Source organism: Lissotriton vulgaris, chromosome 7 (genome assembly GCF_964263255.1).
Source record: "Lissotriton vulgaris chromosome 7, aLisVul1.2, whole genome shotgun sequence".
NCBI classification, from domain to species: domain Eukaryota; kingdom Metazoa; phylum Chordata; class Amphibia; order Caudata; family Salamandridae; genus Lissotriton; species Lissotriton vulgaris.
Window position 1 is genome coordinate 1,740,939,667 of NC_141695.1, and position 22,016 is coordinate 1,740,961,682.

Here is a 22,016-nt window from a genome sequence, read left to right on the forward strand (position 1 = left end):
TCAAGAACAGGAAATGACACCTGTTAGCTACCAATGGTTTTCATTAACAGTCTTGGTAAAGGCCAGAGCAGTGTTAATGAAAGTGGAGGGGGAGAGTGGCTCGGTACCAGGCAGAGGAGAATGGAATGAAAGTTAACCTGTGAGACACATATATTATTATGTGTTTTTGCAGGGTTCACATATTATAGAACAGCTGGACATAGACTGAGCAAAATGAATACTATTCTGCGGTCCTAGCTGAACCAATGGACGTAAGGTGGGTCTAATTTCACCACATTGTCTCTTTTGTAGATTAAGGTAGCACTTACTTTTGATGAAGGTGGAAGTTGTCCTGGGGAAATTCTAGGGGCCCGATTCACAGAACTAACTAAAGACAAAATCCTAAACTTCCTACTTTAGGTATTCACAGAAGGCATTTAGTAGTTTTTTTTTTGTTGTTTTTTTTTTTCAAAATCTCATATTTATGAATTATTTTCCATAATTTCTGCCAATGAGATGGAATAAAATTTTATTTGTGGTTACTCAAAACCATTAAAATAGAGCAGCAAATTACAGATAATCATTATTGTTAAAAAGAAACTTAAAATGAGAGCAACATAAACATAGTTAAAAATGTAAAGTTCATGAGACCATTAGTGCTTGCCCACAATTCTTGCCTGGTCTCGCTCATAAGGGCTAGATTGTCTCTGAGATGTGGGAGTACGCCATCTGGGCCAATGTCCTAGCTATGAGGGTCCATCAATTTCCGGCGTGTCTCTTGAATGAATTTGCTAAACGTAGCCATGTCTTTCACTGTTTCCATTGTGAATAGGTGGTAAACGGCCTCCTTTATGGATCTGATACCGTGTTTGAGTAAGGTTGGCTTTAGATAGAGGTTACGCTCAGAGGACAACGCCGGGCAACAGAATAAAATGTGTGCAAAGCTCTCATATTTGTATTTACATAGCTGGCCCTCTGAGTGCTTTATCCAAGATGACCCCAAGGGGTAGAGATCTTTAAGGGGAGAGGATGTAATCTAAGCGCTAAAATCCTATTTAACGCCTGTTTCCCCACCGCCTGGGTGAGATGGAGTTTGGAGTTCCGTTCTGTGTGAGGGAGTTTTAAGGACTCTTGAAAGCCTCTTGATTCCAAAGATTCCAGATCCGAAGTGCGCGAGCGGAGGCGTACCTGTTTTTTTATCGCGCTTTAAATAGCAGCGTACTTTATTGATTCAGTGTCCCAGTTTTCCACTATGAGCTGCAGAGCGTCTTTGGCGACGCAGAGGCTATTTGACCACAGATTATCTTGTTCCAGGAAAATACATTTTATAAAAAATTTCAGAGTGTTCTCTCTTGCCGCAGTGGCAAGGATGAAGTACTTGCTCATTGCGGCGAACTCTTCATATATTTGTTGGGTTAGGTCGAACTCCAGCCGCACTAAAATGTTTCTGGTGCGAGCGGGAAGATGAAATAACTTTTTATATGCTGAGCAGTGGATTTTTTCTAGTGTACTTGATAATTTACCTGGGAAGGCTTGTTGTGCGTAGTTCAGTGAAGGTATTAGCTTCGCCCTTAGTACTCTTCGAATTGCTATTGTAGTAGGGCTATGTAAGTGGCATGCAGTTTGCTTAGGGCATATGTAATGCTTTTCCCTTTCGTCCAAATTTTATCAAGATGTACTCCTGGGCGCCCTGTCTCGCTAAGCCAAATTCCCAGGTAGTTATAATTTTGTGTGCAGTCCAAAGACAACTTTCCTATCCTCCATTTTGTCAGTTTTTTTTCGGGTAGGGCCCAAAGATTATTATTTTTGATTAGGATGGATTTACAATCAATTTGTTCTTGGCATTGTAATTTTCCAGGGAAGTTAATGCCTTTTGTAGGCTGATTTTAGTGTGGGCTAAAAGCACCAAGTCGTCAGCATATTGCAATAGTTGTATCTTCGTATGACCGAGCCGTGGTGTTGCTAATGATGCTCCAGTCAGAGCTTTGCCCAGGTCTGCGGTGTATAAGTTAAACAGCATCGGAGCTATCACGCAGCCTTGCTTCAATCCCCGGTCTGTGTCAATTTTCTCCGAGGCTGCCGTATTTGATAGTTTGATTCTAACCCAGGTGTTTGAATATAGTGATGTAATAGCTTTTAATAGGAGGGGGTCGATGTTCCAACTTTCCAATTTCTGCCAGAGAATTTAGTAGTTGTAAAGTTAGGATTTTGTCTTAAGTCTGGCTTAAGTCTGTCTTAAGTATGTCTGAGTCTGTATTAAGGTTGTCCTAAGTTTGTCTTAAGTTTGTCTGAAGACTGTCTTAAGTCTGTCTTAAGTCAAACTTAAGTCAAACTTAAGACAAAATCTTAACTTTACTACTACTAAATGCCTTCTGTGAATACCAAATGTAGTAGGACAGACTTAGGACAGACTTAAGACAAAATCCTAAATTTACTACTACTAAATGCCTTCTGTGAATACCAAAAGTAGTAAGTTTAGGATTTTGTCTTAAGTTAGTTCTGTGAATCGGGCCCTAGAACATCAGCACAACGCTTCATCATTTAAACTAGAGAGAACAAGTGTCTCTAGAGAGTAAGAAACGTACTGGGCTCACATGGAGGGGCGAGGTCAGAAAAAAGCCTGGGACAGGAGGATTCACTCTTTTACATTCAGGCCAGAAATCTTCCAAACACTTTGTCTCCCACCCACGCATGTGCCGGTTGCTGAGTCTGGCCATGACCTGGACAGGGCTCGTCCAACTAGTTATACACATTTGGGAGCATAAGAGGGACTTGTGGTACAAACCACTGCTCACACCTTTGGCTGCCTTCAGCCTATTAGCATTAAGTGAAATCTAAACCTTTTAAAGACTGCAGTTCCTTCTACGGTTGCCAGCTTTGCTTTTTCACTTGTTTCCTTGGTCATGAGCTGCATTTCCACAGCAGTAGGCAGTGTCCATTTACCATTGTTGTACTCAACTTACAGGATCTCTGGAGACTTAACTGGTGTGTTTCTGTACTTTTTAAATCTGGCATTTTTTTGTAGACTGTACTCAGTATGACCTTATGACAGACAACCACACCCACACACTGATACCCACACACACACACACTCACCCCTATACACCCCCCACACTCTCTCTCTCTTTCACTCCCCACCTTCCACCCCCCACCTATTCTAGGCTGGTGCTGTGTTGCTGCCTATATGTTTCAGCCCTAACTAAAATTTTAATTTGCAAACATATCTCGCACCTCTTTCTGCATCCCACTTCTAAGTGCTCTGCCCGAAGAGAAGAGAAGAGAAGAGAAGAGAAGAGAAGAGAAGAGCAGAGCAGAGCAGAGCACCTCTGGTCATTCACAGATAACCCCAAAAAATCTTCCCAAATATGTTGACAACAGTTGTACTACTCTAACAACCATGCCCTTTCTCATGCTGGAACATTCTATCCATGTGAACTTGCACTTCAGCCCCCTACCCACTTTCGGGGTATGAAGTGCTATATAAGTGCTACAATAGAAAATAATTATTCAAATTCGTGGACCTGCTCTTTGCTTTGTCCTGTCATTTCCCATGTGCTCTTGGCTTTGTCCCGCCCCTTCCCCTATGCTCTTGGCTTTGTCCCGCCCCTTCTCCTATGCTTTTCTCTTTGTCCTGCCTCGTCCCCTGTGCTCTTGGCTTTGTCCCGCCCCTTCCCCTGTGCTCTTGGCGTTGTCCCGCCCCTTTCCCTGCGCTCTTGGCTTTGGCCCGCCCCTTCCCCTGTGCTCTTGGCTTTGTCCCGCCCCTTCCCCTGTGCTCTTGGCGTTGTCCCGCCCCTTTCCCTGTGCTCTTGGCTTTGCCCCGCCCCTTCCCCTTTGTTCTTAGTTTTGTCCCGCCCATTCCCTTCTGCACACAGTTCTGTGACTTACCAAATGTACCAGAGCTGGACCCAGTCAGTGCTCGAGCAGCTGGAGGAAGTAAAACATTTAGAGGTCAGCTGGAGCAAAAATACAAACATTGATTCATTTTTCACTTTATTCAGCTGTGAAAAGTTGGACATACAATGATGGGAGTGAGCAGTGGGAAATAACAATGCTGCATCCCTCAGAGAGTGTGCCCTCGGAGGACGAGAGGCCAATGATTTAACCCCTTCGCTGCGATGGGAATTCTGCTGCAGCGCTAAGGGGGCGGGGGGGTCGAGCAGCGCCCACATGCTCGTGACGGAGCCGCTCCGTCACGAGCCACGGTTGAGCTGTGCTCGTGACGGAGCGGTTCCGTCACGAACACGCCCGCTCAATGGAACGCGCCGCGCAGGTGCAAAATTCGCGCCGCGCAGGCGCGCCGAGCGGGCCATGACGGAACCGCTCCGTCATGAGCACAGCTCAACCGAGGCTCATGACGGAGCGGCTCCGTCATGAGCACAGAACGGGTTAATGTCAGTGGAAGAGGATAGTGAATAAATGAAAACAGAGAAAGAGAGAGAGAGAAGGAGAAAGAGAGGGCAGTGATGAAAGGACAGAAGGAGAGGCCAGAAATAACATTTAAAGGAGTGAAAATGACTGGCCAATTCCTGAATTTACACAGAGACAAATGGTCAAATGGTCAAAGATAGATGTCAAAGTTTCAATGAGGCTAGGGATTGCCACCGAAAGTGGAAAGGGCTAAGGTAGATGTCAGGCTGACTGGTCGAAGAGAGAGGCTAATGGGTAGTCACCTTCAAATAAAGAACCTCCCCAAACATCCAGTATCTGTGTCCTAGTACACACAGAAACAGGGTCAAAACATCTTCTGAAACACTGGGGCAAGAAAGGGGGATTGATTTAATGAAATTCACCAGACATGAAGGGTTCAGGGTATTTCCTTGTTATTTGGTACAACCTAGAGGTGGAGCTCTTTAGCATCTACTCTACTTTCCCTTACAGGAGCACTGGGCTGCTTATGTTCTGGTTCAGAGAAAATCTGGCCTGGCAGTTCAGGCTGGACATTTCCTATTGGAGCAGGATCAAGGCTGCTTTGCATATGGCTGGGTCCAAACTGAGGTGGCAGTGTGCAGAAAAACCATAGACTGGGATGCAGCTCGAGTAATTGCCAGTAGCTGAGATGAAATCAAGCATTTCTTCCGTCACTTTTTTTTTTACACATTTCAGATAAATTGAGTAATTCTCGGGGAGCTTAAAATATATTTCCATGTCCAAAATAATAAAGTGTCATTTGGTGTGGGCAGGCAAATGATTCCAACCCAGATCTTCTGCTACGACCACAAACAATTTCAACCAGTATTTCTTCTCTTTTAACATTATAGCGCACCACAATTATGGTACTCACTTCCCTGCGTCCAGACAGCCATCCTCACAGAGCGCTGCATCAAAAGCCTAGAAGAGAAAGAGAGAGGATGGGACATCTCTCCATAAACAAGGCTCAATGCTCTACCCAGGGCTCAACAGACAGCATGCGGCTTAGGCGACTGAAACCCACCTACTGAACTCAGCCTGCAGCACTTAGCTCCATCACCAGGACCAAGTCGCTAACATCTTGGCACGCCCACTTTGCATGTCATTAGCGATAAAAATCGCTGACATGCAAAGCGGGCCCCAAGATGCTCGCTATCCCCTATTAGCTGTCGCTAACTGGTGTTGGAGACAGCTTGGTAATAGGGCGATCAAATTATCGCCGCTTTAGCAGGAAAAAATCCTGCTGAAGCTGCGATAAGGTGCCCCTAGTTATTTATTGACACTCGGTATCAGCGTTATCATATCCCTGGCTGGGCCACTGGTAATGACGTCCAACGACGTTTGTTTAAACGGATGGCGGATGACCTGCTTATAGCACATTTTTACATTTAATCTGTCAGATGACTTTTCAGTGAGGCTATGAATTAGCGCTTAATTTGCGAAAGGAGTGCCGGTGCCCGAAGCTCGTCTCAGCAGCCGGCGGCCGGTGCAATTGGAGGTAGGCGCCACAAATACCAGAAGGCATGTTTACAAGGGCATTACGCCACCGGAACGTCACTTTTTCCGACGTTCCAGTGGCGCAATGCCCTGGCTGCTCCATATTTTCAAAACGGTAACTAGAGTCAGCGACGGCTCGTGGAGGGAGTTACGGTGGGGCAGGAGGGCGGGGAGGGGGAGGGGCAGGGCGGAGGTTGCTAAAAACCGGCATATGGATAATTGCAGGTAAGTAAACAATTTAATTAATAAAACGAATTTCGTAGCTCGCACTGCATTGCATTTTGCGATGCAAGGCGCACTACGAAATTCGTTTTATTAATTAAATTGTTTACTTACCTGCAATTATCCATATGCCGGTTTTTAGCAACCTCCACCCTGCCCCTCCCCCTCCCCACCCTCCTGCCCCACCGTAACTCCCTCCACGAGCCGTCGCTGACTAGAGTGACTTATCGAAAGACAAGAAAGTATCTCGAGTCCTTCCCTGATTGGCTTCGTTCCCTCCTGTTGAAACAACATAAAGAAGAGGCACAGTGATACAAATGCAATCTTCACATTAGCCACTAGATGTCAGAAAAGCTCGATAAATGCTTGTGTAAGTATTAACAGGAAGAGCCGAGTCAAAGTTTTGTCAGAGCTCTAAGGGCTCACGCACGAGCCGAGCCGAGCCCTGAAATTGTTGGTATGTAAATAATACAACAAATATCATGTAAAAATAGGATGCAGATTCTTCAAAACTCAAGACTGTATTTCTTTTCTCCCCAAAGATATTTTATTGTATTTTATGCGGTTGAGTTGAGAAAATAAACATAATAGTTGTCCCTGATGCGACTTTTACAATGGAACAAAAAACAAAAGAGAGAGAAAACAGCCCACCGCCCCCTTTCAACTTTCTTGAGAGGTTGCCTGAGACCGCCAGGGTTTTCCAGAGTCCCGAAGCCCCCCCTAGCATGCATTTAGTCAATACATCTATGTTCTCGTGGTCCCTTTTATTCCATCAGTTCCAAAGGTCCAAAGGATGCCAGGCACCCCCCAGCACAGCAGAATAATCAGGTAGGTCAGCTGGGCTGTAAGTGGGATGAATAAACTGGGGGGCTGGGTCTCTCAAAGGGGCGTGGCAGATGTAATTAGGGCGTGGCTTAAAAACACATACGCTGAAAATTTGTGCCTAGCACAGTGTGCCGCACAACTGGTATTTTGCTGATTCTGTCATTGCATTCAGACATATAATGCAACAAGTAAGATTAAAACTACAACATGCCAGGAAAATTGGCTTTGGAAATGGTTGTTAGTTGCATATGATAAATAAGCAATAACTATGGCTTTGTCGTATAGGATATTATTTTTTTTTAGTTCTTGTGGGAGAGGTTAATTTTCAATAAAGTTTGCAGAAGAGTTGTTTCTCGTTGTTTTAATTTCATTCACGTGGAGAAGCAACCAGCAAAAAACATCCAGCTGGTTGATTTTTGCTGGTTGCTTTTCCACGTGAATGAAATTAAAGCAACAAGAAGCAACTCTTCTGCAAAGTTTATTGAAATTAATTTTCTCATGGACTTATGTTATAGTGACTTGACCTCATATATATACACTATTAGAACATTGGAATGTTGGGAGCTCCATTGAAAACAATGGAGTGCTCTGGGCTTATAATGGCTGGTATAAGCCTGGAGCTCCAACATTCCAATGTTTCTTTGTTCACAGCTCTGGCTGTGAACAAAGGCTTCAGGGAGCCTGAGGGGATTTCAATCCCCTCACACTCCAATAAGGCTTTGTTCTTTTTGTTAGAACATTCCGCCCTCTAGTGGCAGAATGTTCTAATAGCCTTATAGCCTTTCGTAGCTGGGCTATCCCAGCTATTAAAGTCCCTCTCCTTTGTTAAAGGCCCAAGCCGGGGCCTTTAATAGCCGGTATAGCCCTCTACGGCAGGCTATAAAGCTATAATGTATGTGTGCCCAGGATTTGGTTGTACTACTTTGTGGTAGGATCTTTCCTACACGCATATAGGGGTTACAGGGGTCTCCCCTACCTGGTTAGCACCATATTCACTTGAACTTTACTCAACCTGTATGCAAATATAGCTGAGCGCCACCACTTCCTACTAACTGAAAACCCTCCCTCTTGACTGCACTTGTGGGAGAGGTTGTGGCGTAACGGCTAGAGCTACCAACTTTATAGATGGTGGAAACAGACTTAAGTCTTGGCATTGGCACACTAGCCTGTGATTCTGGGCAAATCACTTGATCTACCCGGGCCTACCAAAAAATAATATGAACATGTCTTTGTGTACTGGTGCTCATGTAAGGCGCTCCAATACCCTCGGTCCAGTTGCGCAACATAGAACTGCAAAGTAAAAAAGTGATATCAAAAGCTATCAAAAGCTGCAGTGTTAGGGTTAAGGCAAACGTGGAGAGCCCGATAGGGCCCCCCTCACATCTGTTTTTTAGAGATGTCAGTTCTGAGCCCCGTATTCTGTCAGGTCAAACAATTGCTTAGTGTTGAGGATAATCAATCCTCGTCAAAAATATTAGAGGCCGAGTCCAAAACTCACCAGACAAAGAAACAAACATAATTAATGTTATCTTGCCATACAGTCACTGCTAAGTCACCGAAAGGGCCGTGCTGTGGCTAATTTAATGAGCTGCGACCATTTGCGCAGAATATTCTCTAAACAACTAAGGCCAAGGATTGCATCTACAATATGTTCATATTACATGCCCTTATATTGAGTGCATACTGAAAAAGGGTCCCGCACTGACGCAGTCATGGCTCGCATGACTCGGCGATGGGGGGAGTCACAAGGGGGTTCGCACGGGGGGGGGGGGATAAAAGAAAAACCTTACCTTACCGGGTCCCGTGCTGCCCCCGCTCCTGGCCGGGTCCCATGCCTGCTTTTTCCTGTGGCTTTCTGTTGATTTCCTGCTCTCCTGCCTCCAGCAGGAACAAGTAGCAGACATCCTCCCTCCCCTCCCCTAAGCCAATCACAACGTGCAATGGAGACATTGTGATTGGTCCGGACGATGCCCAGCCATGCGCCTGTAAGGAGGCCATTTTCTCTATGTAGGCTGCCTGCAGCCTACATAGAGAAACTGGAAGGTGCACATGACTGGCTTGGTCGGCCCCAGAGGGCCGAGCAAAAAGTCATGGCCCACAGCATTGGGCAAGCCATTCCTCTCCGAAAGCCCGCCCCCAACCAGGCATACCACCAGGCATACCATTCAGCTTTCTTGCAGCGTGAGAAGCAGAAACATAAAATGGTATGTAAAATAGCATTCTATGTTTATGCTTCTTGCACTGCGAGAAAGCAGTGGGGCAACGATCCTCTGCCCTAATGGAGTAGCTGCCCCTGTACAGACTGCCTGATTAAGCCTCACCTCTACACTAAGGTGGATCTAGGACAGATATGAATCATACGAGGCCTTACACTTGATCAGAAAGCCAATGAGTTTGGTTAATCATTCAGTTCGGCTGGTTGCTTAACACATACTAGTCCCGAGGAAGACCCCTGTGATGTTTCTCAGATGACACATACACCATGGGTCGAAATGTTAACGCATAACCATATCACGTCCACAGTCATTACACCCCACTAGATGCAAACGTGATCTGTCTCCAAAAGACTTGGTGCACAGAGAAATTATTACTAGGCAAAGATTACTTTACGTTGGACGGCAGAGCAATCCCATCCAGGAGAGGACATGCAAGGGGCTGGGTGGCTTGCCTGTTGTCTAATAGGATAAAATGGAGGTATGCTTATTACATAGACCCTAGCAACCTTTTTCAGGCAATAACATTGTTCAACGTGGGCAACGCTGGAAAAGGTAAACCATTGATTCTGATAAATGCTTACAGTCCTCCAGATGCCTGCCACAATGTACTTTTAAAAAATGTCTTTTCATACATAAAGAAAGTCACTGAAGCAGAACCTACCCCTCATATAATTTTGCTAGGGGATCTAAATTGTAAGATCTCCAATCTTAATCTAGAGATTTTCAGAAATAAGGATAAAGAAGAATCCTTGCAGAGTCCTCAAGCGATCTATCCACAAAACAGCAGGACAAATAAAAGTTCAAGTTCAAGTTTAAAATTTGTATAGCGCACTACTCACCCAGAGGGTCTCAAGGCGCTTGAGGGAGGGGGGGTATTTTACTTATCGAATATCCAAGTTTTTAGTTGTTTTCTGAAGGAGAGGTGGTTCTGTGTAAGGCGGAGGTGGGTGGGGAGAGAATTCCAGGTTTTGGCCGCTAAGTAGGAGAAGGATCTTCCCCCCATGGTGGATCTTTGGATGCGTGGAATTGTGGCGAGGGCTTGATTGGATGAACATAGTTGGCGGGTGGGGGTGTAAAAGGACAGGCGCGTGTTGAGGTATTCGGGTCCGAGATCGTAGAGGGCTTTGTGTGCGTGGGTGAGGAGACGGAACGTTATTCTCTTGTTGACGGGGAGCCAGTGGAGGTCTTTCAGGTGACCGGAAATGTGAGCTTGGTGGGGGATGTCTAGGATGAGTCTGGCTGAGGCGTTTTGGATGCGTTGGAGTTTTTTCTGTACTTTGGCTGTGGTTCCGGCGTAAAGGGTGTTTCCGTAGTCTAGTCGGCTTGTGACCAGTGCATGGGTGACCGTCTTTCTTGTTTCGGTGGGGATCCAACGGAAGATTTTTTTGAGCATATGTAGGATGTTGAAGCATGATGATGAGACGGCGTTGACTTGTCTGGCCATCGAGAGGGAGGAGTCCAGGATGAAGCCTAGGTTTTGTGCGTGGTCCGTTGGTATGGGTGCGGTTCCCAGGGCCGGTGGCCACCATGAGTCGTCCCAGGTGGAGGGGGATGATCCTAAGATGAGGACTTCCGTTTTGTCCGAGTTCAGTTTTAAACGGCTGATCTTCATCCACTCGGCTACTTCTTTCATCCCTTCGTGTAGGTTGGTTTTGGCAGTGTTTGGGTCTTTGGTGAGGGAGAGGATCAGTTGGGTGTCGTCTGCGTAGGAGATGATGTTGAGGTTGTGTTGGCGCGCGATGGATGTGAGGGGACTCATGTATACGTTGAAGAGGGTGGGACTGAGTGATGATCCTTGTGGTACGCCGCAGATGACTTCGGTGGCCTCTGATCTAAAAGGGGGGAGGCGGACTCTCTGGGTTCTTCTGGCGAGGAACGAGATGATCCAGTCCAGTGCTTTTCCTTGTATTCCGACGTTGCTGAGGCGTTGTATGAGGTTGCTATGACAGACTGTGTCGAAGGCTGCGGAGTGGTCAAGTAGGATAAGGGCAGCTGTTTCTCCGTTGTCCAGTAGAGTTTGAATGTCGTCTGTTGCTGCCATGAGGGCGGTCTCGGTGCTGTATTTGGCTCGGAAGCCGGACTGTGAAGGGTTGAGGGATTTGTTGGATTCGAGGAAGGCGGCGAGCTGACTGTTGACGGCTTTCTCAATGACTTTGGCAGGTAGTGGGAGGAGAGAAATGGGGCGGTAGTTCTTAGGTTCAGTGGGGTCTGCTGTGTGTTTCTTCAGGAGGGCGCTGAGTTCGGCATGTTTCCAGCTTTCCGGGAAGGTAGCGGAGTTGAGGGAGCAGTTGATGATGTCTCGGAGATGGGGTGCGATAATGAAGTCTGCTTTGTTGAAAATGTGGTGGGGACATGGGTCGGTTGGCGATCCTGAGTGGATGGAGTTCATCAGGCAGATGGTGTCTTCAGTGGTGATTGTGTTCCAGGTGCAAAGGTTGTTGGAGGGGGGTTTAAGTTCGGAGGTAAGTGGGGTGGACTGGTCTCCAAAGCTGTTATGTATGTCAGCGATTTTGTTGTGGAAGAACGAGGCTAGAGAGTCGCAGAGGTCTTGGGAGGGAGTGATGTCGTTGGTGCCGGCGGTGGGGTTGGTAAACTCTTTGACGATGTTGAATAGTTCCTTGCTGTTGTGGGCATTGTTGTCGAGTCGATCCTTGAATGCTGATTTCTTGGTGGATCGGATCAGCTGGTGGTGTTTGCGGGTGGCGTTCTTGAAGGTGGCCAGGTTGTCAGTGGTAGGGTTTTTCACCAGGCTTTCTCGAGGGTGCAACAGATCTTCTTGGATTTCTTAAGGTCATCATTGAACCAGGGGGCTTTTTTGCTACCTTGCTTGATTTGATGGTTTTTCAAGGGTGCTAATTCGTCAGAGCTGTGGGTGATCCATTGTGTGAGGTTGGTGGCTGCTTGGTTTGGGTCCGATGATTTGGCAGGAGTGTTTTGGTGAAGCGATGTGAAAAGCTGGTCTGTGGTAATTTTGTTCCAGTATCTGCGGGGAATTGGTTGTGGGTGGTTGTGGGTCGTAGACTTTTTGTAGTTGAAGTGAACGCAGCTGTGATCCGTCCAATGGAGAGCTGTGGTGTGATTGAAGGAGATGTGCTTGCTGGAGGTGAAGATTGGGTCGAGCGTGTGCCCGGCATAGTGGGTGGGGGTGTCAACAAGTTGTTTGAGTCCGAGATTGGCGAGGTTGTCCAGAAGGGTGGTGGTGTTGCTGTTGTTGTTCTTTTCCAGGTGGAAGTTGAGGTCTCCCAGTAGAATGTAGTCCTCGGAGGGGAGGGCGTGTGGGCTGATGAAGTCAGTGATGTCTTCGCTGAATTGAGTGTGGGGTCCTGGTGGCCTGTAGATGAGGGTGCCTCTGAGTGAGGTCTTGGGGTCGGTGTTGATCTGGAAGTGAAGGTGTTCGGTATTATAGCAAATGGAAGCCTCCCCTCAGATACACCGGCAAACTTTACCTGTAAATCAAATAACAGTGAATCCATCTTAGACTACGTGATAGTGGGAAGTACCTCCTTCTTTCTCTTGAAAGATCTTAAGTTCTCTAATACTCACCATAGCGCTCATAAAGTGCTAACTCTCACTGTAAATTTAAATCCAATTCTGACCGATCCATGGTCGTTAAATAGTGATTTGGTCGGCTTTGGTAAGAAATCAGGAAGATGCCACTGGGATATCAGGGCTATTAGGGTTTGGAAAGTATTCTAGAGGCCACCGTGGTCAAATTGGGTAACTGGAAAGGCTCTGAAATAGCATGTTTTGCCGACTTTATGGAAACAGTGATTGCAGTTGCAAAAAAGTCGATCCAAAGCAGTAACATTAGAGTAATTCCCAGATGACTACGTCTACTTAATATTGAAATAAATAAATTAATTAGGGAACAGTATCTGACCAACTCCTCCGAAAGATATCGTAGAATTTTACTACTCAAGAGAAGGAGGACTAGGGTGAAGGCTAAGATGAGAAAAGAAAGGGAGGATAGTATATGGATTAAATTGAGGGAAGCTGCGTTGAAAGGTCAAACAAGAACATTCTAGTCTCTTATCGGGGAGGGCTGTGGAGTTAGATAAAAACCACTTCCAGTTGGTATTGAAGAGCATTTATGGGTTGGCTATATCCATAACCTTTATGCAAGTACCGGGAATGTGATTGATTGTAACAGAGTAAATGAAGTCCCCTCTCCTTATGGACCACCTTCTGAAAAAGATATTGAACTGGCCATCAAGGGTATGCGCTCCTCGGGGGCAATGGGCCCGGATGAACTCCCAATTTCAGTTTTGAAACAAAATAGTGCAATGTGGAGTGCAGATTCTGCTTTGCAAATAAAACTGTTCTCCCATCTTGTAAAGGGAGTATTTTAGTTCCCCTCTTCAAGAAGGGAGACCGTGACGCCCCACACAATTACCGTCAAATTGCACTTTTAGATGCCGTGGGTAAAGTCTTCGCCAAATGCCTCCTGATGCAAATCAATGTCTGGGTGGACTCGGGTGAAATTCTTCCATTTGAACAGACCGGATTTAGGCGAAGGCATGGAACCATGGATAATCTAACGGCATTGCAAATAATAACTGAAAAACATGTTAAGGTCCGAGGAGGGAAAGTGTACGCAGCTTTCATAGATTTCTCCACAGACTTTGACAAAGTAGATCATCCTTTGCTGTGGACAAAACTATCGGACCTCGGCATGCCGGCCAACCTTCTGGAGTTGGTTTGAGCTCTCCACACTGATACTTGGTGTAGAGCAGGGGTCTCCAACCTTTTCTGTAGTGAGAGCTACTTCTGATCAGTGAAAATCGTCGTGAGCTACTAAAGGCCAAGCCACTCGCACATGTTTCCGAAAGACCCCTCACGCCCAGTTAGATTGACTGTAAGCCGCCCTAATTTCTTCAGAACCCATACTGTGGTTTGAACAAAAGGGGCCACACTCACTCACACAGATGCTCTAGGCCCGGAGCCAATGGGATGGTTTCCAGTTCTCCATGTGGCTATTTTGTCTAGGCAGATACATACCCTCTAATGCCTTTAATAAAGAGTTATGGCTGACTATTTTGGTGTCGAAGCCCTCTTAATAGATAACCTCTGTTCCCAGGAAGCAGTCAAACTCATCCTCCAAACTGAGGATTTAACTAGAAGACTCCCGATCTGTCCATGATCCGAACGTTGCTACCTGTAGCGTTCTAGTGGTCCGAGGGTCTCGGCTGAGCCCCGGAACCACTTGCACACATTGTTGCACCTTCAGGCCAGGCGTGGCCTGAAGGCTATAAATAAACGGTTGGAGGTCGCTCGTGACTTCCTGTCCAACTAGAGCTCCCTGTGTCTGTGTCACGTCATTACTCCGCCAAAAGTATAGGCCCATGCATGTGCTTAGCCCCCGCCCGTATTTACAAGGGCCCATCAGCAGTGACAAACTTACACTGGCGACGAGGGTGGGATAGCCCTGTCCCTACCTGAAGTGCCTGCTGCAGAATCGAGAGCGGAGCAGTGCCGGCTGCACAATCGAGAGCGGAGCAGCGAGCCGAGCGCGGCTCCTCCCCCAAGACGACGACGACGACAAACTCGTCCCCGTCCAAGGCCACAGGCGACCAGGCGCTCCAAACCCGGTAAGCAGCGAGGGGCCAGAGCTGCATCAGGCACCGGGGGAAAAGAGGAAGCGAGCGCGAGGCCTAAGAGCGCTGCGGAGGCCGCCGCAGAGCCCCGCGCATGCGCACACGCGAGCCAGCACCGCGAAGAGCCGGGAGCACGCAGAGACCGCGTGTGAAGTCCGGCGCAGGCCCAGCAGACAGTGGAAGCATCGGCAGAGCCGCCGATAAGCAAGAAAAGGTCGCGCACACCCGACAGGCCAAAGCAGCAGACACACAAGCAAGCAAACAAGCATTGGCGAAACTCGAAAACCAACCACACAAAGGACACCCCAACACAGCGTGCAGCACCACACGCCACCAAACAAATGTCCAACGTACCAGACAATAATGCAGCGCCGCCGCAGGCCGCCGCACCAGGCAACAATGCTGTACAACCACAGGACAACACAGCACAGCCTCCACCCCTGCAACATGCGCAACACGCGCAGGTACAAGCGCTGCCACCCTTCAGTGGACTAGTGGACCCCTCAACTGCCGCACCCAGGTGGGCTACATGGCTGGGGAGATTAAACAACTACTTCATAGCCACAAGGGAGAAGGACAACGAAGTGAAACGCTCCCTGCTAATTCACTTTGGGGGTGAGGAGATATACAAGGTGTTCAAGCACCTCCCGGACACAGGGGAATCAGATGACTACGACGCAGCAGTCCAAGCTCTGAACGCGCATTTCGATCCTCAACTAAACCCACATTATGAAAGGTTCAAGTTTCGACAGTCTCGACAACGAGAAGGCGAGACCATGGATGCATTCCACGCTCGCCTATGGGAGCTCGTCAGCACGTGCACCGAGGACGATCAGAACAAGGAAGTCACCGCCCAACTGATTCAAGGATGCCGAAACAAGCCACTGAGGACGCTGATCCTCCGACAACCCAAAATCACGCTAGAAGAGATACTACTACTGGCAAGATCTCACGAACTGTCCGATGTGCGATCATCGGCGATGGAGGCAGCACTCAACACCAGCACGAACCCTGGAGTGGCAATCAAGACAGAAAGAGTCGACGCGATCAGAACGTCCTCGAAGGGCGGGAGAGGCCGATGGTCAGCCCGAACGCCGAGAAAAACAACGTGTGGATATTGTGGACGAGAAGCACATGACGCAGAAAGCTGTCCAGCACGTGGGAAGACCTGCTCAAACTGCGGGATCCCGAATCACTTCTCTAGCGTGTGCCGAGGAAGAGCCAGAGGACGAGGGCCGTCCAGCAAGAAGTCACTGGCTGGAGCAGTCAGACAACTAGAGATAGAAGAAAGACGATCGCCGCGGGACATGAGGCCACAATACCGACGGTACGACAGACTTGATGACTCATCCAAAGACGAAGATGACGAATGCTACTTCGTCTCATTCACGAGCGACCTAAAGAGGCGGCGAAGACCACAGCCCAAGTGCAACATCCTCATAGATGGCTCCCCCGCTGTTGGAGTAATTGACACTGGCGCAACAGTTAATGTCATGGGGATCCAGCATTACAAGAATCTGCACCCAAAGCCCAAACTGACTCCATCGAAAGTCCGCATATTCACATATGGCGGGAAGGAGCCGCTTCCGCTGCGAGGCAAAATGGTTGTCCAAGTGAAGGCGGAAGAACACGAAGTCACCACGACATTCCATGTGGTGGACAGAGAGGCAGACCTCCTCGTCGGCAGCCACACGGCAGAAGACCTCCAGCTCATCGCGTTCGCCAACGCTGTGAAGAGCACTCAAGTTGATGAGTTACTACTGCAGTTCCCAAACCTATTCCAAGGCTTAGGCATGATCAAGAGGCCGCCAATAAAACTATACATCGATAAGACAGTACAACCCATCGCTCTCCGGCACAGGAGAATACCGTTCCACCTCAGAACAGCAGTAGAAGACGAGCTAGAAAAGCTGGAACAACAAGACGTGATTGAGAAAGTCACTGGCCCCACCCCGTGGGTCTCACCGATGGTGATTGCTGAAAAGCCCCGCCAACCGGGGAAAATACGAATTTGCATAGACATGCGCATGCCCAATAAAGCCATCAAGCGTGAACGGCACCTCACACCGACAGTAGATGACATTTTAGCAGACCTCAACGGAGCCCAGTGGTTCTCTAAGCTCGACCTTAACGCCAGATATCACCAACTTCGGTTGGCAGAAGAGAGCAGATACATAACGACATTCTCCACGCACCTTGGGCTGCGAAGGTATAAACGCTTGAATTTTGGCATCTCGTCAGCTGCCGAAATCTTTCAAAACACGATCAAGGAGGTGCTATCCGGATTACAAGGCGTACTAAATGTCAGCGATGACATCCTCATCCACTCAAAAACCAGCGAGGAACACCACCAGAGGCTACGGGCTACACTGAAACGGCTTTCAGAACACGGCGTCACACTGCACCGGGAGAAATGCAAATTCTTCCAAAAGACTGTCGAATTCTTCGGGTACATCTTTGACAACCAAGGAGTGGAAGTAGATCCACGCAAGTCACACGCCATCAAACACGCACCAGCCCCATTGACAGCGTCAGAAGTGAGGAGCTTCCTCGGGATGGCGCAATACTGTGCACGTTTCATTCCCGGTCTCGCAACGATCGCCGAGCCACTCCGTGCCTTGACCAAGAAAGATGCCCTGTGGAAATGGGGCTCCGAAGAGGAGCAAGCGTTTGCAAAAATCAAGACAGCACTGTTGGATACCACGACTCTTGCGTACTTTGATACAGCCAGAAAAAACGAGATACTAGTCGATGCCAGCCCAGTAGGGCTTGGGGCCTTACTCACTCAAGAAGCAGAACCAGGGGTATGGGCACCATTAGCGTTTGCCAGCAAGGCACTAACGGCTACCGAAGCTCGCTATTCACAAATCGAGAGGGAGGCACTGGCAGTAAAGTGGGCCTGCAACCACTTCCATCTATATGTGGCCGGATGTCCTTTCAGACTAGTCACCGATCATCAGCCGCTGATACCTCTTTTCAGAGGAACCGCACCGTATCCACCTCCCAGAATCGAAAGGTGGGCAATTCAGGTACAACAGTACCACATGGACCTTGTCTACCGACCAGGAGAAAAAAACCCAGCAGATTTCCTATCCCGTCACCCAGCAGCAGAAGCCATGGAATCAAGAGAAGAAGAGACGCTGTTTGAAGAGGAAATCAACCTTTTAGCACAAGGTGCGTGCCCCCAAGCCATGTCAGTACCCTCGATACTGGAACACTACCGCCAAGACAAAGTGCTACAGAAGGTGATAGATACCATCCAGTCTGGGACGCGGCAAGGATTTTTGAGAGACAACCATGACTGGCCAGAAATCGATCGCACGAGATTGGGACACATCTGGAAAATCCACAACGAGCTCAGCATGGCGGAAAATGGACTAGTCCTCAGAGGACGCCGCATACTAATACCCCTAAGTCTGCAAGAACATGCCACCACGTTGGCACACGCGGGACACCAAGGTATACGACGGATGAAGAGTCGAATGAGGGAAAAAGTGTGGTTCCCAGAAATGGACGCTAGCATTGACAACTTAGTAAAAAACTGCCGAGCATGCCAGCTCACCAGCAACCATGAAACTCCTGCACCCATCATCACCGAGGAACATGCCCCAGCACCCTGGTCATGGGTCAGCATGGACTTTGGGAGTTTCCCCGATGGGCGTACAACAGTCGTGCTCATCGACTCTTTTTCCAAGTATCCGATTGTGGAGTTAGCAGACTCCACCAGCTTCAAGAACGTCCAGCCCATATTAGACAAAGTCTTTGCCATGTTTGGACGCCCCCAGATACTCAAAACGGACAATGGGCCCCCGTTTCAGGGAAGCGAGTTCCGTGAATTCTTGAAGAATCTAGGAATCCAACATCATCGCATAACGCCGCAGTGGCCCCAAGCAAATGGTGAGGCCGAGAGATTTATGCGGACAATTAACAAAGTGCTGAGAATAGCCGGAATAGAAGAGAGTGACCCAGAAAAGGCGCTGCAACATTTCCTCGGCGAATACAGAAGCACACCACACAGCACAACACAAAGGACACCGTGGTCATTGATGTTTGCAGGAAACCGCCGAGACAGCCTCCCGATGGCTGAAGGATGGACAACAGAGGAATACAAACCTGAAGAAACCCAAAGGAGGAGGAGAGTGAACAATGACAGAGCAAACAAAAAGAGGAGAACACATAGTCGGACACTAGCACTGGGTGACACAGTGTTGTTAAGAACTCGGTGGCCGGGAGGCAAGTTCAGAACACCATATGAACCTGACCCATGGGTCGTCAAAACCACAAAAGGAACTGCAATCACCGTCCAGAGAAATGGAGAGGAAGTAACCCGCAACATATCCTGGTTCAAGCGGATCCCTGCAAAATCAACAGCAGATGAAGGAAGCCTCGAAAATTACATGGACATCATGCCCACTGATCAAAGTGAAGTCCATGAGCAAGCAACACAACATGAGAGAGAGATAACCCCAGTAGTTGCTACACCTCCAGCGCAATCCCCAACGCCGACAATAGTCCCAGCGAGAGGAAGGAACATGTACCATCTGAGGCCAAACCCCCGGCCCAGCCAGAAGCTGGCAGACTTTGAGTATGACTCATGAGCAACATTTGAACTCGAAGAAACAAGAACTAATTTGGGAAGGGATGTAGCGTTCTAGTGGTCCGAGGGTCTCGGCTGAGCCCCGGAACCACTTGCACACATTGTTGCACCTTCAGGCCAGGCGTGGCCTGAAGGCTATAAATAAACGGTTGGAGGTCGCTCGTGACTTCCTGTCCAACTAGAGCTCCCTGTGTCTGTGTCACGTCATTACTCCGCCAAAAGTATAGGCCCATGCATGTGCTTAGCCCCCGCCCGTATTTACAAGGGCCCATCAGCAGTGACAAACTTACACTACCCAGAAAAACTACCGTAGAGGTGGTGTTGATTACCACATGCGCTAGGAACAGAGACTACATGGGCAAAGTGGGCTCTGGCCAGAGCCCCACCCTTTTAGGGGGGCTGATAGAGCCAGCTAATTTCTGAAGAGAGCTTTGCCCGAATGACCTTTAATAATTTAGATCTGCAAAATGTCTGTAACACTCTCGCACATCACCCACATTCAAAATAAATTAAAGTAAAATTATATTTAAAGAAATAGAAATGTTGTGTTCATTAATATTTCATGCAATATCTATAAAAACGTTTTTTAGGCTGAAACAGGATATCACATTAGAAATTGGACGCGTAACAGTTTATTTGCAGTAATGTTAGTGAGCTGCTGCTGCTGTGTTAAATATTGAAAACGCACATCACGATCTGTAAATATTGGAAATATAAACACATATAATTTGGACAAGTTTGACCACGCTCTGTCAGTGACCTGACCACAGAAGGTATGAAAGAGTTCACACTGGATCATACATTCATAGCTGTTCTGAAGAGTGGGACACTTTGCATTCTTTTTAGGAGTGCAGACGGGGAGAGTTTGTTTATCTTGTGCCTTCTGTAAAGGAAACTGAAACTTAACCTCCCCTGATTTATAACCCAGCGATGGAAAGCGGGAGAAAAAGACATTCCCAGTCTTCCATGCCCGGCATATCCAGCAGCTAAGCATAGAAGGCGCACATCGCAAATCTCGTCTCAGAGAACAGAGCATTAAGAAGTTTACTGGCCAGGCCAGTTCTTACCGATATTGCTGCTGAAATATGCACGGAAGGGGGCACGGCTCGAAGCAGTTTAATACTGCTTGCGCAACCTGCATGCTAGCAGGCTTTCCGGGACATACTGCTCCTCTCCGGCCTACCTTCTGCTTGCTCTGCACACGTTGAAGTCTGCGGATACATGCTGTGAAAGCCAGGTGCAGTGGAGACGCAGTTCAGCACTTGCGTCATCAGCTTTGGCCTGCCCTAAGCTCAGTTAGGCCAATCTGAGACGCTGGTTTTGGTGAGGGCAGGCAACGCATATGAAAAAGGCCTAAGAATAATGAATGAGTATGATAGGCTACAAAATTGAGATGCAAGGTACGAGCTACTCCTGGGGGTTTGGCGAGCTACCGGTAGCTCGCGATCGACCGGTTGGAGACACCTGGTGTAGAGTCTTGATGGGAGGGGAAAGAGGCCTATCCCAAGTTATTAATACAACAAACGGCCTAAAACAAGGTTGCTTGTTGACTCCCCTATTATTTTCCTTTTATATATCTGATCTACCCTATGCTCTGTCTTTAAGTGAAGGTATCGCCCCATTATTGGGGGGAAAATCGATAGTCTGTGTGCAATATGCCGACGACATATTAATACTGGATTTAACACCAAGGGGATTAAATAGTCGTCTGCAGGTATTACATGAATATGCAGAGGACCATCACTTGAAGATAAATGTGTCCAAAAGTAAAATAATGTGCATGCGGGGAACATAAAAGTTGAAGTTTGGGAATTATGTTTGGGCTGTTGGGGGACAAAAATTGAAAGTGGTAAATTCATATGTCTTCCTAGGAAAAGTAGTGTGTGGAAATTCAAGTGAAAATGCTCATATAGGAAACAATATTAGGAAAGCAATAGTACAAGGTAAAAGCTTAATATGCCTTTACAGATCTACAGGCAGAAGACACTTTGCAATCTTACTAGAGGTTTTCCGTGCTAAAATCCCAGCATCTTTGTTATATGGTATCGAACTACTTGACTCAAGAAAATGGGGCTTTTTAAATACAACAGAAGGTAAAATTTTGCCTGATAAACAAAGTACAATCTTATATAACTTGGAACCTCCCTCATGGAGTGCGTCGTTTTTGACTTTTATTGAGGCAGGGTTCTCTTCCACTTAACAATGTATTGTCCAAATGGTACGGTTCCTCCCCTGTGTGTAATTTGTGCAATAATTCCACCCAGGATGTTACCCATGTGCGCTTTGTTTGTCTGGCTCTTTTATTGTATCGACGTAAGTGGATGAAGCCAATTTGCCTGCAACTATCCATTCTGTCTGCCACGCATTTATAGATGCCATTTATAATCCTCCTAATGAAATGATTTGCCACAGGATTTTTAACTTTTAAAAATGTTTTTTAGATATATATTAAAATTTCTAAAGGATGTTATGATTATCATCAGTGATTTTATCTGACGTTTTATAAGAATATGTATAGTTGTATATCTTATTCTATTGTTTAAAAATGTATGTTTTATCCTTTGTGTTTCTTTTTATGTGGTTCTCATTTGAGTTCCAAAATCATAAATAAAATGAACTTGAACTTGAACTTACACCCTAAAAAATTATTGCAAAGTAAAATACAGGGTTTGTAATGAA

The 22,016-nt window shown here is 47.3% G+C and overlaps 1 protein-coding gene across 2 annotated transcripts in view; it reads right to left on the reverse strand.

The window, feature by feature from the left end:
* The window catches only part of TMEM52B (transmembrane protein 52B), a 90,717-nt gene that overhangs the window by 11,726 nt on the left and 56,975 nt on the right, over positions 1-22,016 (reverse strand). For both annotated transcript variants that reach the window (XM_086933007.1, XM_086933008.1), the window contains exons 3-4: positions 5,261-5,307; positions 3,865-3,903 (exon numbers count right to left, since the gene is read on the reverse strand). In XM_086933007.1, coding sequence (XP_086789133.1) covers positions 3,865-3,903; positions 5,261-5,307 — 86 coding nt within the window. The remainder of the gene's footprint in view (positions 1-3,864; positions 3,904-5,260; positions 5,308-22,016) is intronic.